Source organism: Haemaphysalis longicornis, unplaced genomic scaffold (genome assembly GCF_048455015.1).
Source record: "Haemaphysalis longicornis isolate Haplotype H1 unplaced genomic scaffold, Haemaphysalis longicornis Haplotype H1 scaffold_6, whole genome shotgun sequence".
In the NCBI taxonomy this organism is placed as follows: Eukaryota; Metazoa; Arthropoda; class Arachnida; order Ixodida; family Ixodidae; genus Haemaphysalis; species Haemaphysalis longicornis.
In genome coordinates, this window is record NW_027526407.1 from 20,737,109 (window position 1) to 20,760,005 (window position 22,897).

General features: G+C 45.3%; 1 protein-coding gene across 2 annotated transcripts in view; it reads left to right on the forward strand.

Moving 5' to 3' along the window:
* The window catches only part of LOC144142284 (uncharacterized), a 102,507-nt gene that overhangs the window by 57,603 nt on the left and 22,007 nt on the right, over positions 1-22,897 (forward strand). For both annotated transcript variants that reach the window (XM_077673659.1, XM_077673660.1), the window contains exons 9-11: positions 10,601-10,732; positions 12,630-12,761; positions 21,252-21,536. In XM_077673659.1, coding sequence (XP_077529785.1) covers positions 10,601-10,732; positions 12,630-12,761; positions 21,252-21,536 — 549 coding nt within the window. The remainder of the gene's footprint in view (positions 1-10,600; positions 10,733-12,629; positions 12,762-21,251; positions 21,537-22,897) is intronic.

Here is a 22,897-nt window from a genome sequence, read left to right on the forward strand (position 1 = left end):
GTGCCCTCAAATACATTAGTGTTGACACTAGTACTCCACGCTTGACATTCGAACTCATGGCAATGGTTTCAACATTTAAGGCGCATCAGGGCGAATTCATTTCAGAACGACGGTCAGGGCTTATATTTGTGTAAACAGAAGTTTTCAAATGGCTTCCCCCATTTTTGTACCCGTTGGAATTTCCTAATATAAATACGAGCAGTAATTGTGGAATTACAATTGTTGTTTCCAATTATGTGCATCATGTCAGTGGTAGTTATCATTTTGTATGACACCTGCTTGGATCTGCAAACTCCATTTAATACATTAGTCGTGCTTCTCCTAGTTTTGTGACAATAGCAATGTCTAATGCAGATTTAAACATTCCTATTGTAATTTATAAGGAACTAAACAACCTCTAAATTTTAAAACGAGTAAGCTGTGCTTACAAGGCGTTAACGTTCAGGTTTCCTTGGCAAATTGTTATTGGTGCATATATACACATGGTGAGTTATATGTAGAAGTTCTTTACTTGCATTTAAATGAAATTGCATTTAAATGAAATTACCTGGCATTTTTTGCAATTTACAAGATCGTAAAGGAAGCTCAAATAACTGCCCTTATGAGTCACGTTGCTGGGTACTACGTTAACTACTCTTTTCTGTGAACAAAAAATCGTGTAACCAAACACTGTTTCCCTACTCGCAATCTCCACGAATTTGTAAAACATTTGTTTTGCCTAAGATCCCTGAAAACATCGCAAAGCCCAATTTACATAGAGGAGATATCGAAGCTTTGTTGAAATATATGCGACCAGAAGAAGTGAACAGTGACGCGCAGCGCTAACCTCACACCTGTGTGCGTATCACAGCAAACGCAGGCTCCGTTGCAGCCCTTTGTAAATAGACCTCACACGCATCGCTTTATCACCACCAATTGTTCGCGTTATCGGTGTATATGTGTGTGTGTGTGCGTGTGCGTGTGCGCGTGCGCGGTGCGTGCGTCTGGGTGCGTGTACGCACGTGTGTGCGCGCGTGTGTGCGTGCGTTTGTGAGTGTGTGCATGCTTGCGCGTGCGTGTAGTCTTGAAAGAAAAACGCACCATGTGCGCGAGAACGAGAAAATCAGGCAAGTAGAGGAGAAGCCACACGACAAAAACATTTAAAATGTTGTCTGACGTTTCCGGGAGAAGACTTCTTTTCTTCCTTGCAGTCCTCTTCCTGCAACGACAGGAAACTTCTTTTTTTATCTTTCTCTCGTGTGGCTCTGTCTCTACTTACCTTATATATATATATATATATATATATATATATATATATATATATATATCCATATTTGTGTGTATGTATGCACTGTGCTTGTTGCAATGTGGGCCCTAGGGCCCTATATAGTTGCCATTTTCTTTATTATCACTGCTCACTCTGGAAAGTGTTTGATTGCTGACATAATGGCATTCATCATCATCACCAGCCTATCCATGCCCACTGCAGGGCAAAGGCCTCTCCCATTATTCGCCAATCGCCCCGGTCCTGTACCAACTGTGACCAATTTGTCCCTGCAAACTTGATCTCATCCGCCGATCTAACTTTCTGCCCCCCCCTGCAACGCTTACCTCCTCTAGGCATCCACTCTGTTACCCTTAATGACCAACGGTTATCTTGCCTGCGCATTACATGCCCTGCCCACGTCCATTTCTTCTTCTTAATTCCTACTAATATGCCCTAACATGCTTTTCTTACCTGAACCAGTCCGCTCTCTTGTCCCTTAATGTTGCACCTGTCACCTTCCGATCCATTGCTCGCCGAGTGGTCCTCAATTTAAGTTAAATCCTTTTAGTGAGCCCCCAAGTTTCTGCCCCGTAGGTGGGTACCGGTAAGATGCAGCTGTTATACACTTTCTTCTTCAGGGACAATGGTAGGCTGCTATTCATTATCTGAGAATGTCTGCCGTATGCACTCCACCTCATTCTGATCCTTCTAATTATCTCTGCCTCATGGTTGGGATCCGGGGTCACAACTTGGCCTAAGTAGATATATTCTTTTACCATTTCCACTACCTCGCCCCCTATCCCAAACAGTTGTGCTGTCCCGAGGTTATTGATCATTACTTTAGTTTTCTGCATATTAATTTTCAGGCCACGGTTCTACTCCGTTCGTGTAGTGCAGAAACCATGCTTTGCAATTCGTCCCCCGAGTTACTTAGCAAGGCAACGTCATCAGCAAATTCGAGGTTACTGAAATATTCTCCATTAACCCTTACACCCACCTGTTCCCAATCCAACGTTCTGATTACTTCTTGTAAACTTGCTGTGAATAACATTGGAGAGATTGTTTCTCCTTGTATGACGCACTTCCATATAGATATTTTACTGCTCTACTTATGGAGGATGATGGTAGCTTTGGACCCATTGTAGGCATCCTCTAGTATTCTTACATAATGCTCATCTACCCCCTGGTTTCGTTATGCCTGAATTACTGGTAGGGTTTTGACCGAGTCAAATGCTTTCTCATAATCTATGAAGGCTATATATAGGGGTTCAGAATACTCAGCGCACTTCTCTATCAACGGATTAATTGTGTGAATATGGTCTATCGTTGAATAACCTTTACGGAACCGTGCTTCTTCTTTTGGTTTACTGAAATCTAAGGTTGCAGAAATTCTGTTAGCGATTACCTTGGTAAGTACCTTGTAGACGACTGACAGTAAGCTGATCGGCCTGTAATTTTTCAGGTCGTTCATGTCACCTTTCTTATGGGTTAGGATGATGCTCGCGTTCTTCCAAGATTCCGGTACGCTTGCAGTAATTAGGCATTGCGTATACAGGTTTGCCAGTTATTCAAGTACAATTTCTCCTCCATCCTTCAAGAGGTCAGCTATTATCTGAACCTCACCAGGTCCTTTGTCCCCTTTCATTTCTTTCAAAGCCTTCCTTACTTCTTCGGTCGTTACTGGTGGGTTGTCTATCTCCTCTGAACTACTTTCTCGTTCGGCATTACCCTGGATGTCCCGGTTACTGTACAGATCAGTATAGAACTCCTCGGCCACTGTGACTAAGTTATCCCTATTTGTGATGACATTGCCTTGCTTGTCTTTAAGTGCACACATCTGATTTTCCCCATGCCAAGACGCCTCTTTACTGCTTTCAGGCTACCTCCGTTCATTACAGCGTATTCGATCCTCTCCAAATTATACTTCCGTATGTCAGCTGTCTTACACTTATTAACTTAGAAAGCTCCGCTAGTTCTATTCCGTCAGCTGGGGTGGAAATTGTCATGGTTTGCCGTTTCCTAATTAGATCTTTCGTCTCCTGGGAAAGTTTACCAGTATCCTGTCTAGCCATTGTTCCCCCAACTTCTACTGCACACTCCGTGATAATGCGTGTAAGGTTGTCGCTGGCTTCCTGTGTCGTAAGCTCGGCTTCCTCGGTAAGAGCTGAGTATCGGTTCTGCAGCGCGGTCCTCAATTCTTCTACTTTACGCTTTACTGTTAGCTCATTATTCGGCTTCTTTCGTACTAGCTTTTTACGGTCCCTCCTCAAATCTTGCTTAATTCGAGATCTTACCATACGATGGTCACTACACCTTACCCTTCCGAGCACTTCCACATCCTTCACAACGCCAGGGTTATCGCATAATATGAAGTCTATTTCATTTTTATGGTCCCCGTTCGGGCTCCTCCACGTCCACTTCCGGCTATCCAGTTTACAGAAGAAGGTATTCATTATGCGTAGGTTATTCCTTTCTCCCCGCAGGGGCACCTTGTACGTTCAAGGTGACGGTAGTGGCGACACCGCGGACCCCGAGCCCATGTGGGTTGGGCCCACCCACGCTTTAGGCTGTGCGTGGCTTAGCCGTGTCCAGGGAAAAGGGGATCCTGGTGGCTGAGCCGACACCGAGGTTGTTGTGGACCTTAGGGCCCCTTGGTGGAGGCAACACGCCACTTTGGCCCTCGCTTCTTGTAGACGGCACCCCCGGACTGACCCGGCCGAGGGGGAATCAGCCAGTCGCCCTTTCCTGTCCCCCTCTCCACTCTTTCGCTTTCCTGTCTTCTTTCTCCATCTTTCCTGTCCTCTATTTTTTCTGCTTTCCGATCTCCTCTTCCAGGCGGCAAGGGTTAACCCTGTGTGAATGGCCACCCTAGGTTTCTTTATGCAGGGTTATAGTGGCCACGTATGGCTAACGCAAGTTTGCGTTCCCGTGTTGGGCTCCGAGGTGGGTGGCCAGCATGGCTGCTGAATGTTTATTTGCTAGTTTATGGCTACGACAAAACCTCCTCATGATCGGGCTCGGAAACGAGTTCGCACCGCAGTAAGCTACCCTGTATCAAGGGTCCCATTCCAACTAAAAGAACAAAGCTTTCCAAGATTTCTTGTTATCGAATCCACCGACAGCCAGTGCCCCCTATGAAAGGCCTCGCCATTCGTAGTTGCTAAAGAACTGGAAGCTGTCCTCGGCGGTAAATGCAAAGCTACAAAGATGTCCTCTGGAGGTATCCTCATTGAATGCGAAAACAAAGCCCAGGCTGATGCAGTGTTTGCAATGCAAAGGTTAGCAAACCTAACTATAAAAGTATCGGCTCACCGAAGCCTAAACTCATGCCAAGAAGTGATTTCAGATCCTGACCTCGCAGACCTCACGGAGGATGAAATCTTAGAGGGCCTGCAAGAGGAAAATGTTACTGCTGTCAGGCGTATCATGATCCGACGTAACGACATTGACATCCCCACTAATCACCTTGTCTTGACTTTCAACTCCACCAAGCTTCCTGAATCCCTGAAACTTGGCTATGTAGTCCATCGAGTCTGTCCATATATCCCAAACCCACGCCGGTGCTTTAAGTGCCAGAGGTTTGGTCACACACTGCAGAGCTGTCGGGGCAAAGAGACGTGCGCCAAGTGCGCGAGTACTGATCATCACGCGAACTCCTGCGCAGCGCAGGAAGTAAAGTGCGTCAATTATACAGGGCCACACCCTGCGTACTTACGGAAATGCCAGAAATTCCAAAATGAAAAAGAAATAATGTCTATCAAGGTAAAAGAAGGTCTGTCAATTCAAGAAGCGCGAAGACGCTTCTCGTTTGTACAAAAAGGCACTTTCGCCGAGGTGGCGCGCCGGGGGGCCGGGCCGCCTCGGGCATCGGTAGGGACGCAGTTTAGCTCTGCTGACCTGGCCCTTGCCCAGTCTCCCCCCGTGCAGCAGCCAGCACAGCCACAGCCGACTGCACGCGCTCCGGCCCCCGAGGCTGTGCAACCACCGGCCCTCTCTGCTCCGGCTGAGGAGGCCATGGACGTTGTTCCCTCCACCTCGTCCCTTTCAGGGCCCCAAAGGGGCTCTGGAAGACACTCAACATCTCTCCTACCCGTGCCTTCTAAAGGTACTGGGAAGAACGCATCCAAGATCCCTGCAAGGAGTGAGCCTCCTGCAAGGAAACCACCTGACAAAAAGTAAAAACAAAAAAAAGTAATTGTACCTCATCCAAAAAACTAAAATGCCGGTTCCCTTCATCCACTGGAACTGTAGAGGTTTAATTCACAACATTGACGACATACACAAGTTGTTAGATGAATATGAGCCCCAAGTGGTGGCATTGCAGGAGACAAATTTAACAAAAAGACACGATAAAATTCTCCGCAGTTATCACCTCCTCAGAAAGGACAGAGAAGAGAGCACCCGCGCTTCAGGGGGTGTGGCTTTGGTTGTGGCACAGGGCACAATTCTAAAGTCAATACAACTTGACACTACACTGGAGGCCGTTGCAGCACAAGTTTATGTCAACAAACTGGTCACTGTTGTCTCAATTTATCTGCCACCATCTGATAATGGGTCATTACAGGAACTTAATGATCTTATTGAGCAACTGCCTGCACCATTTGTTATTATGGGGCACTTTAATGCCCATCACTGCCTATGGGGAGGTGACAAAATCGACAGTCGGGGAAAACAAATCGAACAGTGGTTGATGAATAGCAGTCTTTTTGTGTTCAATAATGGAGACAAGACATATTTTTCTGCGGGTACGGGAAACTTTTCTGCGATAGACCTTCGTGTTGGGTCGCCAGAGCTCGAGATGGACTTTGAGTGGAGTGTAGTGAACGATCCACACGGAAGTGACCACTTTCCCGCCTTGTTGCGAGACGTGCAGCCACTTCCAGCCGTCAAAAACTGTCCACCCCGATGGAGGCTCGAGAGAGCAGACTGGGGAAAATTTAAGGATCTGGTCAGTTTTGAGGGAGTTGACATGAGCAGTATGTCCATAGATGAAGCAAATGCCTACATTTGCGAGGAACTTGTTAAAGCTGCTAAAGTAGCCGTCCCACAATCATCTGGCCGAATCCCTAAGCAGCCAAAGCCGTGGTGGAATGATGCCTGTCGCGAAGCCCGGAAAAAGCAAAACAAGGCCTGGGGTGTGTTCAGACGGTACCCTACCATGGACAACTGCTTGAGCTTTAAGGCTGCCCGAGCTGCTGCCAGAAAAATCAGAAAAGAAGCAAAAAGAAACTCGTGGCAAAACTTTGTAAGCACAATAAACACTACCACTCCCGCAAAAAAAGTCTGGGACCATGTACGCAAAGTCAGAGGCATCTACAGACGGTTTACGGTACCACTTTTTTCTACCGACGGTGGGAACGATTTGTTGCAAACGCAAGCGGATGTTTTAGGTGCCCACTTTTCAGAGGTTTCTAGCGATACAAATTACACACAAGAGTTCATGAGACATAAGGCTAGTGCTGAAAAGCTCAGGATTAAAAATACTAGCAACAACACTGAAGACTATAACCAAGAATTTACATTGTACGAACTTAAAGAGCACTAGCTCAGTGCAAGGCTACTTCTGTTGGCCCTGACCTCATTCACTACGCTTTTCTACAACACCTAAATGGTAGCTGCTTAGAAGTCCTTCTGAAGTTCTTTAATAAAATCTGGAAAACGGGTAGGCTGCCCAAAGCATGGAAAAAGGCTGTCGTAATTCCGTTACTGAAAGATGGCAAGCCACCCGACTGTCCATCAAGCTACCGACCCATAACGTTGACCAGTTGTCTGTGCAAGACATTCGAGCGGATAGTCAATTTTAGATTGGTCTTTGTTCTCGAACGTTCAGGTTACTAAGACAGGTTTCAATGTGGTTTTCGGCAGTTTCGGTCTACACCTGACCACCTTGTTCGGCTTGAAACAATGATACGAGATGCTTTCGTTAACAACCAGTTTTGCCTTGGTGTCTTTTTTGATATGGCTAAGGCTTATGATACCACTTGGTGGTATGGAATTCTGCAGAATATGGCAGCAATGGGAATCAGAGGGCGAATGTTTTCATGTGTACAAGATTTTCTTCAAGAACGAACCTTTACTGTGAGACTGGGCAATGCAGTCTCCCGTTCTTTCAGCCAGGAAAATGGAGTACCTCAGGGCAGTGTGCTAAGTGTGACACTCTTCGCCATTAAAATAAATTCCTTGGCAAAGGTTATTCCTCGACCGGTTATGTACTCCCTTTACGTCGATGACCTGCAGATTGCCTTTTCATCATGTAACCAATCAGTCTGTGAAAGACAAATCCAGACTACGGTTAATAGGTTGCAACGATGGGCAGATGAAAACGGTTTTCGCTTTTCTCCTGAGAAGTGTGCATGTGTGTGCTTCGCGCGGAAACGAGGTATTCATGCCAAGCCTGAAATAAAAATCAGGGATATGCTCGTGCCAGTACACAGTGAGCACAAATTCTTGGGCATCATTTATGACTCCAAATTAACGTTTGGGGCTCACATAAACACACTCAAAATGACCTGCATGAGGACACTTAACATATGGAAAATTTTGTCGCACAAGTCATGGGGGGCCGACCGCGCATGTTTGCTCAGAATTTATGGCTCACTTGTACGGTCTCGTCTTGATTACGGCTGTATTGTTTATGGGTCATCTCGCCAATCTGTTCTCACCTCACTCGATCCAGTGCACAACTTGGGCCTCAGACTTGCCTCAGGTGCATATCGTACCTCCCCTGTTGATAGTCTTTACGTTGAGTGCAATGAGTGGCCTCTGCAGTACCGTCGAGCGTACCTAAGTGGAGTATATGCAGCCAAAATAGCATGCATAAATGACCATCCTTGTGCCGAAGAATTGTTTGAGAATAAGTACAAGAAGCTCTATGAGAACAAACCAAGAGTGGTCCGCCCTCGTGCCCTCCGTTTGGAGGAGTACATGACTCTGTACTCTTTCAAGATATGCCCGCCAACTCTTCTGAGTTTATCGGATGCTTTAGCCCCTTGGGACTATAGTGCTGTCAAATGTGACCTGTGGCTGTTAAAATACGACAAGAAAGCTTTTCCACACCAGTTTTTGCTCCAAGAATTTCTTGCACTAAAGGATAAATACAGTAGCTATTGCCACTACTTTACTGATGGTTCAAAAACTGCTGGTCATACTGGTTATGCTTTTGTAAACTCGTCGGCAGTTACTGTAGCTGAGAGGATAGCTGATGAGGGCAGTGTCTTCACTGCAGAGGTTTTTGGTATAACCTCAGCTATTGAAGACGTAATAGCAAATGGACTACAAAAAGTGGAGATTTTTACAGATTCCTTAAGCGCCATACGTGCTTTGACCTCCCTTGTCCCTTCAAAAAATGCGGCTGTAGGTATGTTAAAAAATCGACTGTGCCACCTTACATCGGCAGGGGTTAGTGTCGTCTTTTGTTGGATACCAAGCCACATTGGCATTCCAGAAAATGAAACTGTCGATAGAGCAGCATACGATACTAAGCATTGTGCAATAACGAAGTCCAAGGTTCCTTACCAGGACCTTCGGAACACCATACGAAAGTCCATTACAATGTACTGGCAAACTGAATGGGACAGACAGACTGAAAATAAGTTACACCTAGTGAAACCATACCTATCTGAATGGAAAAGTTGCAGACACAGAAATCGTTTTTATGAGGTTATTTCATGCCGACTGCGAATAGGTCACACTGTGCTCACACACGGCTTCCTGATCCAGAAAGAACAGAAACCCGTGTGTGACCACTGTGGAGATCCTCTTACTGTACTCCATGTTTTAATAAGCTGCCCACACCTTGAAGCAGCACGCATTAGACATTTCAAAGCATTATACACCTTTTGCATCCCTTTACACCCTGCGCTTTTACTTAGTGATGAACCGTTGGTGGATTTTAGTAACGTTTTCAAATTTTTTGAGGACGCCGGCCTTCTACACCAGTTTTAGCTATGTGCATCTTTGAGTCCTTTTAAAATGTTTTTAATCTTCACAACACCTTGAATAACATCTTTTAACCGTTGCATAACTATTCTACTCTGCGTCTGGCGCATTATAACCGAGAGGTTGCTGTGCCAAAAAAACACAACTTCTTCTTATTATTATTCCGTTCTGCAAACTCAACTAGTAGGCCCCCCTGCTATTTCTACACCCCAGACCATAGTTCCGAACTGCCTTGTCTCCAGACTGATGCTTGCCTACTTTAGCATTGAAATCTCCCATAACTACGGTATACTGTGTTTTTACTTTAGCCATTGCCGATTCCACATCTTCATAGAGGCGTTCCACTACCTGGTCGTCATGGCTGGATGTGGGGGCATAGCCCTCTACCACCTTGAGCTTGTACCTCTTATTGAGCCCAATTACAAGACCTGCTACCCTTTCGTTAATGCTCTACTTCTATGTTGCCAGCTATGATTTATTGACTACAAATCCCACGCCCAGTTCTATTCTGTCTTCTAGACCACGGTAACATAGAACGTGTCCATTTTTCAGCACCGTAAAAGCTTCACCTGTTCTCCTGACCTCAATAAGCCCTATGACATCCCATTTGATGCCCTTTAATTCCTCGAACAACACCTCTAGACTCGCTTCACTAGATAAGGTTCTCGTGTTAAGCGTTGCCAGGTTCAGATTCCAATGGCGGCCTGTCCTGGTCCAGGCTTTCTTAGCACCCCCTGCTGCGTCACAGGTCTGACCGCCGCCGTGGTCAGTTGCTTCGCAGCCACTCGAGACAGAGGGCCGTGGGTTAATTGGCGTATTCATGGGCGGGTTTGGCCGTTACTACACCAGTGTGGCCAATCCTACTCTGGTGAGGGAGTGCGTTACCGGCAATGGTCGCCAAGCCCCAACTGCAATTTCATAACTGCGAGGTCTTTTTTTTTTCTGGGGATTGTCCGGCACCGGGATTCAAACCACGGTCTTTCTACACGCGAGGCGGAACATAAAGATGCCCGGGGAACATATCGTAACAAAACACGTAGTGTATTTTCTTCACGCGGCGGCCACTGCATGAGCTGGGTCCTGGGCGTCTGTGCGAAAGCGAATGCGCACGTGCCTGCTGAGTTGGCTTTTAAATACACGTCAGAGGATTAACGCGCTCGAGAAATTTTTTGGTTTAGAATTCCTTCGGTGAGGGGCCAGTGGCCTCCTAAGAAAGACAAAAATAAAAAAGTTGCCCGGGTGCACATACCGTAATCGTGTTCTCTAAACACGCAGCGCATTTTCTTCACGCGGCGGAGACTGCATGAGCTTGGTCCTGGGCGTCTGTGCGAACGCAAACGCCATAATGGCATTACTAGGGCTCGTTTCTGGTAGGATAAAAAAGCTCCCTTCTCGCATGTTTTTCCTCCCTCACAGTACAACGCAGGAGACGCCCTCACATCTCCATCAGTATACCAGAAATGGTTCACACTAGTGATGGCTGCTCTTCACAAAGAACATCTCAACAATCCTTGCCGAAAAATTCCAGAAGATTACTCCAGCTTCAAGGTAAGTCCGATTGGTAATATAAAGCAGGACCGGAAGACTTGGGGCCCAAATGCTTCTTCTGATTTTAACAAAATCAGTGCCCTTAAGTACCAGCTGGACCCATGCACAAATTAAGGCTATTGCGAACTGTGTCCTTAATGCCTTCTGGATAAAAAAGCCCATGTATGAGGGCTTGCACGAGTTCCTCTTACAGATGAGATTGGTGTTAATTTGGAGTATCTACCAATGTAAAGCAAACGAGATAACATTCGCCAAATTTTTTAATAGCAGGAAGCTGAAGCACTAAGGGGTCTCACAGATACAAAGGGGTATTTCTAAGGCGAAAGTCTCAGATCTCTGTTTTAAGCATGTGCGTTGAGAGGTACCGAAAATCGGTAATCGGAAAAAGTTCAAACTCGTCGGAGCCAGCTCCAGCCAGGGATCACAGAATATTAAAGGGAGTCAGCACGACGGAAGCAGGGCTGTACGCGGGTGACGGAGCGCTCCCCAGTAAAGAGAAACAGCAGCGCGAAAACGTCCTCACATGATATAAAAACCACCTTGAGAGGCGAAGACGACGCGGTGCTAAGAGGAAGCTGCTTTCAATGGCGAGCGAGTGGACAAAGCTTCGATGGGTGATTTGTAGGGGTGGCAGGTGAAATGTTGAAGGGCACTGGCCGAAGTTCAACAGAGCATTTACCAGAGCTCAATAGTCACTCAACAGAAGGCCCAACTGGGTTTTATCCTTTCCATTCTTTGAAAGTTTTTAGAACAACCTGTAATTCTTACCAGGAGGCCAGTTTCTGTAAATTATGAGGTTGTCTTTTTTGGGTTATCCTAAATGTATGGTTGAAACAACACTAGCTTCCAACAGGAAGCAATGAATGTAAAAATTTTCCAACTTGCAAATAAGCTTACCCGAGAGGTAAATTTCGAGTGCGAAAATTGTTTTTATTTATTTTTTTGCACAGAAAATGTATTACTACCCTATGCTTTGAGATGCCTTTTTCAAGTTGGTGAATTTTGGTCGACAGATAGCTGTTAAAATTCTTCTTCAAATTTATCATCAACAGCCTACTTAGGTCCACTGCAGGAGGAAGGTCTCTCCCTTTGACCTCCAACCCCTCCTGTCTGGCGCTCCTGTAGTGAATTACTAGCGAAATTATATAAGCGTTGAACATCTGAGTAGCCCACAATAAACACAATCGCCAATTTTAAATTAGGCACGGAATTCTCTGTTTTATAAAATTGTGCCACAAGAAAGCACAATCAGGTAAATAGGACACTATTATTTATACCGTCTACGAAATACACACGTAAGCCGTCGGCAAGAAATCCGAGCCATGGCCGAAAGGACAAAAATATTGTCATGCAGTTAAAGTAGCGTAACATGAACTGGTGAAAATTTATTCCCAGTAAATGAGCGTTTTCATATATTATAGCGCAATCGTCCTTGTCGACTGCCCTTAAGGGCCCCAACTTCCGTTTGTGTGAAACCTCGCCTACTTATGATGAGTCTTGCTATAGAAGTAGGACAGAGTGTGTATAACCTACACTTTGGCCCGGTTGCAACAAACACCGCCTCAATAACCGTGTTATTGCACAAGGTGAGCTCCTAACTGCTAAAAAATTTTGCTCTGAATTCTACACCCTTTTTACAGAACTTAAAACTGGTGGCTGTTCGCAAGTTCGTCCCCTTTTTGCACTCTGCTCGAATATCCCCATTAGTATGAGTTTGTTTTCCATAAGGCCGCCAGTACGAGGGCCTGGCAGATGGCCCTTTGACTGATTTTATAGTGCCCGTTTGGTGTGTTTCGCGAAGCCAACAAAACCTGGCATGGGGGAAGTAGCAAGAGGACATAGTTTCGGTAGTGGATGTTAGCGTGCATTTGGAGAACTTCTGCTTTACTCTGACCAGGAGCGCATCCATAATGACCAGCCGTTCATCTCCAAGTGCTACGAGTTTCTCGGACAAGTGATGCTTGAATGTAACGAGGAACATTCAAATGGTGCATGTTTACAGAAGAAAGATGGCCACAGAGGTTTCCAGGTGAGCGCTTGCTTCTTTAGCTCTTATTAGCTAAGACTCTTTCCGCAGCATTGAGTCATGTATTGAAGTAGGGGCCCAGAAACTTGCAGTTACAGAGGTTGGTTGAAATAACTGCATAATGTCATTCTTATAATTCTTATGGTGATTGATATGGTGATTACTAGGCTACAACACGTATATAGCCAGGTGGTTATGGTGTCACCTGTGCAAGCAAGGCACAACTATCGTGAACTTTCCGCGTAATATCGCCGCTGTACCTCGTCCATCTGGCAACATAAAGGCTGCTTCATTTGCCTGTGCGAAGCAGTTTGGAGCAGTTGCCGTGAACTCTAAAAGTACTTGTTCATTAGAACTTTTATGGGCAAATAAAATACGAGGCTTCTCTGAAGTAGTTCTGAGCAGTTCAGAAAGGCAAATAAAAGCTGTCTGTATATGCCAATGCCATGTTCAGCTATGCTATGTCGTCCGAGAGCCACTGCCCTTCGGCGAGCTGAATCGCATGGCATTTTATAATCATGAGACACCTAAACGAGGGACACTTTATTCTTAGAACTCTGTTCTTAAACAGCAGAAAAGGTAACCACGAGACATTTTACCCCAAGCAAATCCCTGTACAAACTAGCCTATCCTGAGACCATCTCGTAACGCTCAAGCTTCTTTTTCCGATTGCATGGTGCATGCCATGAACGCAAGTACCAACCGCATGTCCACTTTCTCCTTTAAACTCGCGCCGGGTGTACAACTAAACTACATTCCAAGATGACCTGGTGATGCCACGTCATCTGAGGCTCGGGAGGCGGTCCTCACCAGTCCCGCGCTCTCTGATCACCTTACGTTGGCCGACGGAGCAAGCTGGGGATCTGGGCCCCGGGAGACTTAGACGTATGCTTCCAGCAGAACTCCCTTCAATTTTTCTCACCCCATGGATTTTCCCCTCGATAGAGTTTTTAGCTCTAGCACCAAGTTTACCCGTGTTTTAATGCACCACGATCAGACGTCTAAACTACGATCCTTATGCTATACACAAAACTACAGCTTTTAAAAAAAGACAATTCTACCTCCACTAACATCGTATGCTACGCATTGTTTCAAGCGACCTACGAGAAAAAGTCACTTCGAGAATTGAGGCTATGGAGAACCAGTAAAGCACCTTCGGAGATAAAAAATTTCGCTGCCCTTCTTCATAAACATGAAGCAGAAAGGTGTGCCGCTCAAAATTCTCGAAATTGCTACAAAATTCACCCAGGTTATTATGTAACAAATCCGTGCATTTCGAACGTTATTGTGACACACAAAATGGATTAATTGAATTTCCACATTTCAACTCCTACATGTGATGTAATAGATGCTGTACAATTCACTTGGAATTTGTTATGCTCATTCACTTCACGTTATATATAATGTCGTGCTTTTAACTCTTTCGTTACCGCGCCTATTCAAAATCGTTCAATTTGAACAATATATGGGAGCGCCTTTTCATAGCATTCCACGCGTTTCTCGAACAAGGTAAGCTGTTTGCAGTTAGGCTTTTCAATATCAGTTTTGCGTTCCTTTTTGTATTAAAAACGTGATTTTTGACACGCGTTTGAATCACCTCGCGCATCACTGCTACCAACAAAGAATGTGTGCCACTCGTTATTATTCTGCATCCAAGTTTGTTTTCTGTTATCAGGACATGAATGATGAACCAGCGAACGACTTTAGATCGTCAGGTTTGCACTCTGACGAAAATAACCCCAGAAATCGGCGGAAACTGTCAAGCAGTGCCTGTTTGCAAAGCTACTTTATGATTTTGGCAGTTTTATGGCCTTTGCGCACGTTGTTCTAAGTTGTGTGGTAGTTCTACTTACCCCAGCACCATTCACGAACAGTTTACAACAGTTTAGGTTTTGTTTCTGCATAGCGAAATTCATATATAGCGCTACTACGCAGTTACCCAACTTCAAGGCTACCTGCCATGGCGCCTTGAGCGTCCGTCACGAATCCTCGAAGAAAGCATGCTGCTCCTGCTTTCACTGAACCCTAACCCAATTTCTGCGATAAGAGAGTAGTATTGGGCTAGTTGGTGATTGGTCTTAACAATACAGCGCAACAGAAACAGAGACTTAAGCTGAAGCACACAGGACGATACAAGTCAAAAGATAACACCCACTCGCCAGATATCTGTTCCGACGAGGATAGCGCTTCAAACCGGTCTTCCACACTGCCAGCTGTTCGCCTTCCAGTTTTCTTTCCGTACGAGGGTATCTCCGGGGGTCTAGTTTTGCTGCTTAGTTGATCTGTCTGTTCAGACAGAGTCTCCGAAAAGTTCTTGTACTGTTTCAATTCAAAAATGTTAGGTGGCGCTGCAATGAAGAAGGATCGTTGTGCTGATCTTTTTTATCGCGCAACAGCTACTCGCCCAAAGTTTGCATGGCAGGATTCTAGCGCATCGCACCTCATTCCTGCAAGCAAGGATACAATTGCGAGTCAGCAAATGATGACGAAGCTCAACTTTATGTTTTGAGAGATAACTGACCGTGAACGTCAACAAGCATCAACCACGGATTTCTATTTTCAAATTCATGCATGTTTTTTCAACATCGCATGCATGTCCCAAACATTGTGCTGGGTGTAAATGCAAAGTCAGTCATTGGCAGGATGTTTTTACGTCATGTGGGGGCAAATTGGTGCTTCTGATAATGTGAAATCATCAGATTTCTTCCATAGAACCTCCCGAAATTGCACATTTTGAATTGAGGTTGCCCTTCACCGCGTGACAAGCACCGCACGTGCTAACAATTAATTTTTTTATATCTGAAAAACTGCTCCGCGCTCGTCGACATTTTTCGGGGCGTGTTTTTGAAATGTATCCCAACAAAATGTATATTCCAATTTTTTTTACTACCGCTTGTTTTACACAACTCCTTTTTTATGATTTTTTGTACATTTGGAAAGAATTTTGATTTTGGTAGTTTTTTCGTTACTATGATACATAAAAACATTTAAAAAACTGGTGTTATTGGAAAGGCCAATTACTATTCTGCCTTTTTGGTTTCTGTAATTAGTACCTAACCATTTTTTTTAGCAGACAAGGTATGTTTTCTTAGACCGCAAAAAAACGGACAATTTTCCCACGGTAACGCAAGAGCTAAGTAACCTGAACGAGAAACTTAGAAAGCACAATACGAGAATTCGGGTTTTGATTTCTTTCTACTACAGGCGCATTCGCAAAGGTATACGAAACATCTCCTGCAATAACTGAGTACGAGACTGAGTGGCAAAAATACAATGACATTAAAATGTGTCTCGCCAAACACCTTCTACGTAGATGCTGCAACACACAGGCATAATCCGGCCTTCACTGTCACTGTCGTGTCGTCGGCGGCTACTACTCCTCTCGTGTCTCTCAGTATTCCCACCACAACCCCACATGTTGCGGACGAGGTGGCCATAGCCCTGGCACTCGCACACCGGCCTCTCCCTGTTCTAAAATTTTGATTAAAAAACGGCCATCAAAACTTTTGCTAGCGGAACTATCTCCAGGCTAGCCTACAAAAGTCTCCATCGAAATTCAGCCCCCTCAGCATCCTGCCCAGCTCCTCTGGTTACCGGCACACACGGGACTAGACGGCGCGGAGCGGGCTCATAAGGCGGCACGAGCACTCGTCACCCGTGCGCCTGACGAGACCACTTCACGTCAAGGAGTTTACTCCATCAGCGACTCCCTCACCACTTATAGGGAGGCTACTGCTTACTGTCGCCTCTCCCGCAAAACGCTCCCCCGGCTTACCCATCCCTAACCCTCTCGGAGGAACGGCCGTGGCGCCTCCTCCAAACTGAACCTCTCCCCAAACAAGCCCTTCTTCATAATATTCACCCATCCGCCTACCCCTCTCCGCTCTGCCCACATTGTGGCGCTAAATTCACAGTGCAACACTACCTGTGGGCTTCCCCTCTGACCCCAACCCCACCATAACTTCCCTGACCACTGGACGGAGGCCCAGAGCCGCTCTGCGAAGACTCCCAGCGCCCACTGGTCACCCGAGCACAAGCCGTGGTGGTTGCCCCCTACTCCAGTGGTGTATATAAACGTTTTTATTTCCCTCTCTCTCTTTCAAAATGTGCACGTGAAGCCGACCATTACCCCCTCCAAAGCGATAGAAATAATGGCTAACCGCTATCAAGCTTTATAGTTCACTTAACTCAAGCTTTTTTACGATGCATATATGAGGAACACAAACAAAACCTCCATATAGCACATGATCCATGCCCTTGCTGCCTGAGTAATCCTAGCACCTTCGACTTGACAATGTGTTTTTGTCATAGTGTTATGGCATACAAATGTGTGAGTTCATTAGGCCCGAAAGATAAGGTGTGCGTAATTTCTCATGATTCATATTTCGAAAAGTTCTAGCAGTTTAAGTGTAAGCAGTGCATTTTCTGAACGCGAATGCGATATGCGCACCTCCAGAATATCAACTATTATTCAGCCTTCAAATAATAATTTGCAAACCTCCCTTGGGAGAAAGGGTGGAGTAAGACAAGTAAATTGACTCGTTTTAGTAACTTAGCCACAATAACACACTTCAAGCTAGTAATAAACAATTTCCATCGCCTAAGGCTATAGTCTAGATAGACGAAAAGTCGCACTTTGTATTCCGCCGCCAGTTTTGCACAAAACCTAAACGCCTTCATGTTATTTGAAGTAGAATTTGCAGAACCATCTGTGTCGTCGCCATCACTGTTTGTTGTGGGAAGCGGACGTTTGTCACGCTCGCCTGGTGTGTGAAGCATGGAAAGATGCACCAGGTGGGTTTTAGAAGATGTGTTATGATGTCATAGTCAACGAAGCTGGCGTTTTGCACTTCAGTGGAGCTGAGAAATCTTCAAAGGAAACGCGAACAGAAGTCCTAGCGCTGAGTAGAACACGAGCCGACAGTAGCCGGCTCACAATTTGTCCTTGTGTGAACGAAGACCTTACTCCGTACACCTTCACTCGGTGAACGGTCCCTCACGCACCAACGTGTCTAGCCTCCTATAGGCGGATTCGATATGGTTTTACCTAGCTCTGTCTTTGGTCGCCGGCTCGCACAGGCTCGCGACCGCCCAGCTGCAGCGTCTAAGGTTTCTAATCGCTTCCGAACAACGGATCCTGTTCGCCACGGCAGCAACACCCGCGCCGCGGCAGAATCGGTGTGCCGTTACGACGTCTCGCCCGCTATCTTGTGCGCATTCTTTCCCGTCGGTGTCTATCTACGCCTACGGTTGACACTGCCTCCAGCCCTTATTTGACGCGGCAGAATCGGTGTGCCGTTGCGACGTCTCGCCCTCTATCTTGTGCGCATTCTTTCCCGTCGGTGTCTATCTACGCCTACGGTTGACACTGCCTCACCCTTAAACAGAAATATACTCCACCTGGCGGTTCTAACGAAATTGTGACCGAAACTAAAAAATGTACTCTTTTTTTCTGAGTTGTTGTGCAAGGCTGCGCAGGCTGAGCATCTTGTATTGTTTGTGTTTAAAACAAATAAATCTTTCTAATCACATTAGTTATGCCGATATTTTTTGGACTGCTCTTCTCTGAGTCCTCCGTGAAAGAAATTTGAAATAATTCGCCCAGGCTTGAGAGTAGATTTGCGTCTGCGGTGGCGTGTGTTTGTGGGGGACGCCAGAGTCGTATTCGCGGAGCTGCTTTCTCTTGCAGTTGCAACACCGTATCCCTACGAAAAAGCCTGCAAAATAGCTTCAAACGGATAGTGCGAGTGTCACGCATTCAGCAGTCTATTTATCTTTTTTCACAAAACCAGAGAGCGATAGCACTTCACCCTTTCTAGTGACATGACTTCAACTTGGGGAAAAGCTTAGCATCTTCAACCTTTTTTGAAGGGGAGATGAATACTCTCCGTCGGTGTAGTGGTACCATGGTATTCCTACGTGCAAAGACGCGCGTTGGCTACGCATAATGAAAAGTCCTTCCGATACTGTTTTTATTTTCTATGCATTTTGGCAACATCAAAATAGCCATTCACTTATGTCTGGAGCATGGAAGCTCTAACTTAAGGGGGCTGACCTGGTTTCGCGAATTTACGCAGGCTTCATCCTAGCACGCACTCAGTGCCCGTATTAGATTGTGGCAAATATTTGCAGATGCTGTGCTATTTGTAGAAAAAGAAGGTAGTGTTTCGTTTTTTTTTTCTGCATGTTTGCTAAAAGTACAGCAGACTTTTGTGGCTCGTCACGCGAATGGCAGGCTGACTAGGCTGGAAAAGATAATTTTGCCTCAATTGAACCCAAAAGACTATAACACTTTCGGCGTGAGTGTTTGCTGGGCCAAACCATGAAGCTGATGCGCAGTGTTTTGTTGGTTGACGCTACTTCCAATTGGAAAAATCCACGCCTAAACAATAAACGAAATGACAATTCCTTCGTGAAAGCATAGCAACCTGCGATTTTCATGTCACTTTTTGTATTGTGCAATGGTTGCCACGTTGTTCGTACCAACATGCTTTCGCAGGCTACTGTCGATTTCCGTAGGCTCACACCACAGCTGCGAGATTACTCTAAGAAACTTACACCGCAAAGGAAACGGCTAGCTGCTGGCTGTTCGAGCAAGACAGCCGTAGCGGCAGCTATTAGAATGATAGTGACATTTATTGAGGACTCTACATCCGTGTGTTTCTTAATATCTGCTGACACAGACGTAATTTCTGTAGAAAAATGTCCACTCGAGAGAGATTTCAGAATAATTATTTGGTGACCTGTTGGTTGATCCCCGCTTCTGAGTCAAAGGAAGGAATTTCAGAATGGCACTTAAGACCACGTACTTTACAGAATAAGATATTCCAACCTTAGCATTCCTCTTTGATGGTAGATGTACAATAAATACGCTATCTTACACTGGAATAATATCGCCGTTACCAGAAGATTATATAAACGATCATTTCGGTATACACCTTTTTACTTTCGATAAACAGAGCCAAACCACCTCCTTTCTGGACTGTTGGGAAAATGCGCAGATGATTTCTCAAGTCACTTTCTTAGCACTTTTTATGCACAAACATGAAACTCCAGAATGGCGGCGGGTGAGAGGTTTTTATTGCAAAGGTCTATAGCCGGCTGCAGGTCTCTCAGCTGTGGCTACTGGAAAAGCGTGTCTCCTTGCCGCGTGGTGTTGCTGCGTTTACTTGCATACTTCTGTGAGGCGTACTTTCGGGGGTATCTTCATGTAGTCTCTTTAAAGTCTATCGCAGTAGAGAAAGCGCAGATATAAAAAAGGTTAACCGCTGGCGCAGTGGTGTCCTCGTATTACCCTCGTCATTATTATTTTTCGGTTGCGTCCTTTTCTTCTGGCTGTTTCTATGATTAAGCAGATTGACCTATTACCTTGTAGCACTACATGCAATACACTTTTAGCGAATAGCTCCATGGACACTTCTATAACTACCACGCTCCAATTACTTCTGTGGGCCAAAGTAAATGTCTATAACAAATGTTCTGTAGCAGCAGCATATCCAGTAAATGCATCGTTATTTAGCTAGAGGTAAGTATCTGCCGCGGTCACAGGATGCGTGGATTAGTCAGATACCATAGGCCCCTGATTGAAAACCCTAACCCAAATATTTCCCTTTTTTATTTATCCATTTATTTTTATTTATTTATTTATTTATTTATTTATTTATTTATTTATTTATTTTTTTATTTATTTATTTATTTATTTATTTATTTATTTATTTATTTATTTATTTATTTATTTATTTATTTATTTATTTATTTATTTATTTATTTATTTATTTATTTATTTATTCATCGGTCGAGTAATCAAACACGTGGTTTCCTAACGGCATCCTCTGAACTTTTCTCATTTTGTAGGCCTTTACACCTGATAAATCAGGCCTGGTTTCCCGCCGGGGTGGCTCAGTGGTCAATGTGTTGTGCTGCTGAGCACGAAGGCGCGGGTTCGATTCCCGGCTGCAGCGGCCGCGGCGCCCGCTTTTCAGATGGAGGCGAAAAGCAAAAACGCCCTTGTGTACGACATTTAGGGGCACGTTAAAGATCCCCAGGAGGTCAAACTGAATCCGGAGCCTTCCACTATGGCGCGCCTCATCGCCTGCGTTGCGTCGGCGTGTTAGCCCTACAATCAAATGACGCCTTGTTCCAAAGCGCCAATCTTGCATTTATTTGGGAAGCAACAAAAACTTAGCTTTCATTAAGAATGCTTGCTATCACCAAAAAGAGACAGTCTTCTAGGTTTCTGTCTTTCAGTTTGCGTTTTGGAAGCTACTGGACTACCCAGCTGTAGTGAATTCTTGTTTGGGGTGAGTGGGGTATTCGGAGTGACAAGACCAAATTATCCCTGCTCAAAGCAGGGCTTACTGAGCACTGTAATGCTGTGCACTGTGCACTGTAATAAAATGACATTTTATTAAATTTGTACTGAAAGTTTAAACTCCCGCGAGCGAATTCTGCATTCGCCACTTCAGCTGGGGCATTTGTGCTTTTTTGAAACAGCCCGAAGCAACACCAACATGGGAGCCAGAGAAGACCACAGCGGCAATGAGCTTCCAAGAAAAATATTCCCTCAAGGACGTCAAGGGGTTGGCTGATGGCATTCTCATCCCGTTCAAGGAAAAGCTGAATCCGGAGCTTGCATGCTGCATTTGCAAAGCTTTGACTGCCACCGGTCTTAAAGACGGCAAGGGCCACACCTACTGCGCCTACTGTACACGAGTGCACACGGATGCCTTGGGCCTTTTTACTTGCTCGCTTTGCGGTTGGCAAGCTGCACCCAGTGAAGTGAGTTATCAAATTCTTCACTTCAACTTTTAAGGTGATAGCCTTAAGTTTCCGCGTGAGCGGAAAGCTGTCGTTTGCGCTGTATATTTGCTCTGCTACAAAAACACGGGTTTCCTTTATAGAATAATCAAAACCGTATTTGAAAACACGCTCTCTGCACATAGCCAGCGGCTGAACGTAGCAAGCTCACGAACGTAGCAAGCTCTGCACATACTAAGCTCACGACGTGTCACATGAAGTGTGAAAATGAGAGCACGTAAATATAACAGGTGCCTGACAGCCACGCAAAGTCTAGGGAAGCTGGCGTGTGAACCGTTGCCAGTCTGCCTGTTGAAGAACTCGCGCCAAAAGGCCAACAAACGAAAGCTGTGAGGGACGCAAACGCGATGTAGCAGTAAACAGTTTCATGAGAACGGACAGGAAAACACATGTCAATAAAATTTTGACAAGTGCTGTTGTATGATTATGGAGCGTTAGATACCGTTATAGGCCCAGTTGTAAACACGGGTTGATATGAAACGTATACTCACATCTCCTCCACTTTCCTCCTCGAAAGCACGAAAATGGGTCCTTTAACAATCGTAGAAATGAGTAATCTGAGAATCGCAGAACTCAGTTTTGGTATCGCACATGAGCTGCTGCGGTTGTGCGTAGAAGTATTTCACAAAAAAGTTTGTTTTCGTACTCCAACTTGAAAGGATTAAGCGATGATACCAGCAATGCTTGATATGATTCGTTGTTCCACGACGAAATGATGCGTCGGAGGCTGGCTAAAAGGTACTGTATCTTTAAAGCGAAGCCTTGGTCGTCTCACACATGGCGTCTCTAACGCGAACACGCCCTGCAGTGCAGCGAACTTTCTCTGAAGATGATAAATGATCGGACTCAAGTCAAAGAAAAAACTCTTTCCGTGGCTGGAATCAAACCTGGGTTCCCGCGGGATGGAACTAGCGTTTATCCGATTGTTGCAGTTCGACAGAATCGAAGCGATAACTTCAGACGACAACCCAAGAATCCGTAAAAGGTTTGAAAGCTGGGGAGTTGGTAATGATGCATCTTGAAAAAACAAACTGCGCGCAAACTAACGGGGACAAGAAAACATGCGCTTGTGCTGGCGTAATGTGTTCTTGTCCCCGTTAATATGCGCGCAATTTGTATTTTTGAGATGAAGCAAAGAATCCGTTACGAGAAACCTTCGCGTTAAACCATCGTCATCGTTGGACGGTGGGGTGCATGATTATTAAAAATGGCCACACAAAACGGAGAACATGGTTCAAGATGGCGTAGGCAGTCCGCTTTAGGTTTTTAAGTGGATGCGGACTTACGCCCTTTACTAAGAGTTTATTGTAGCTTTGTCTAAT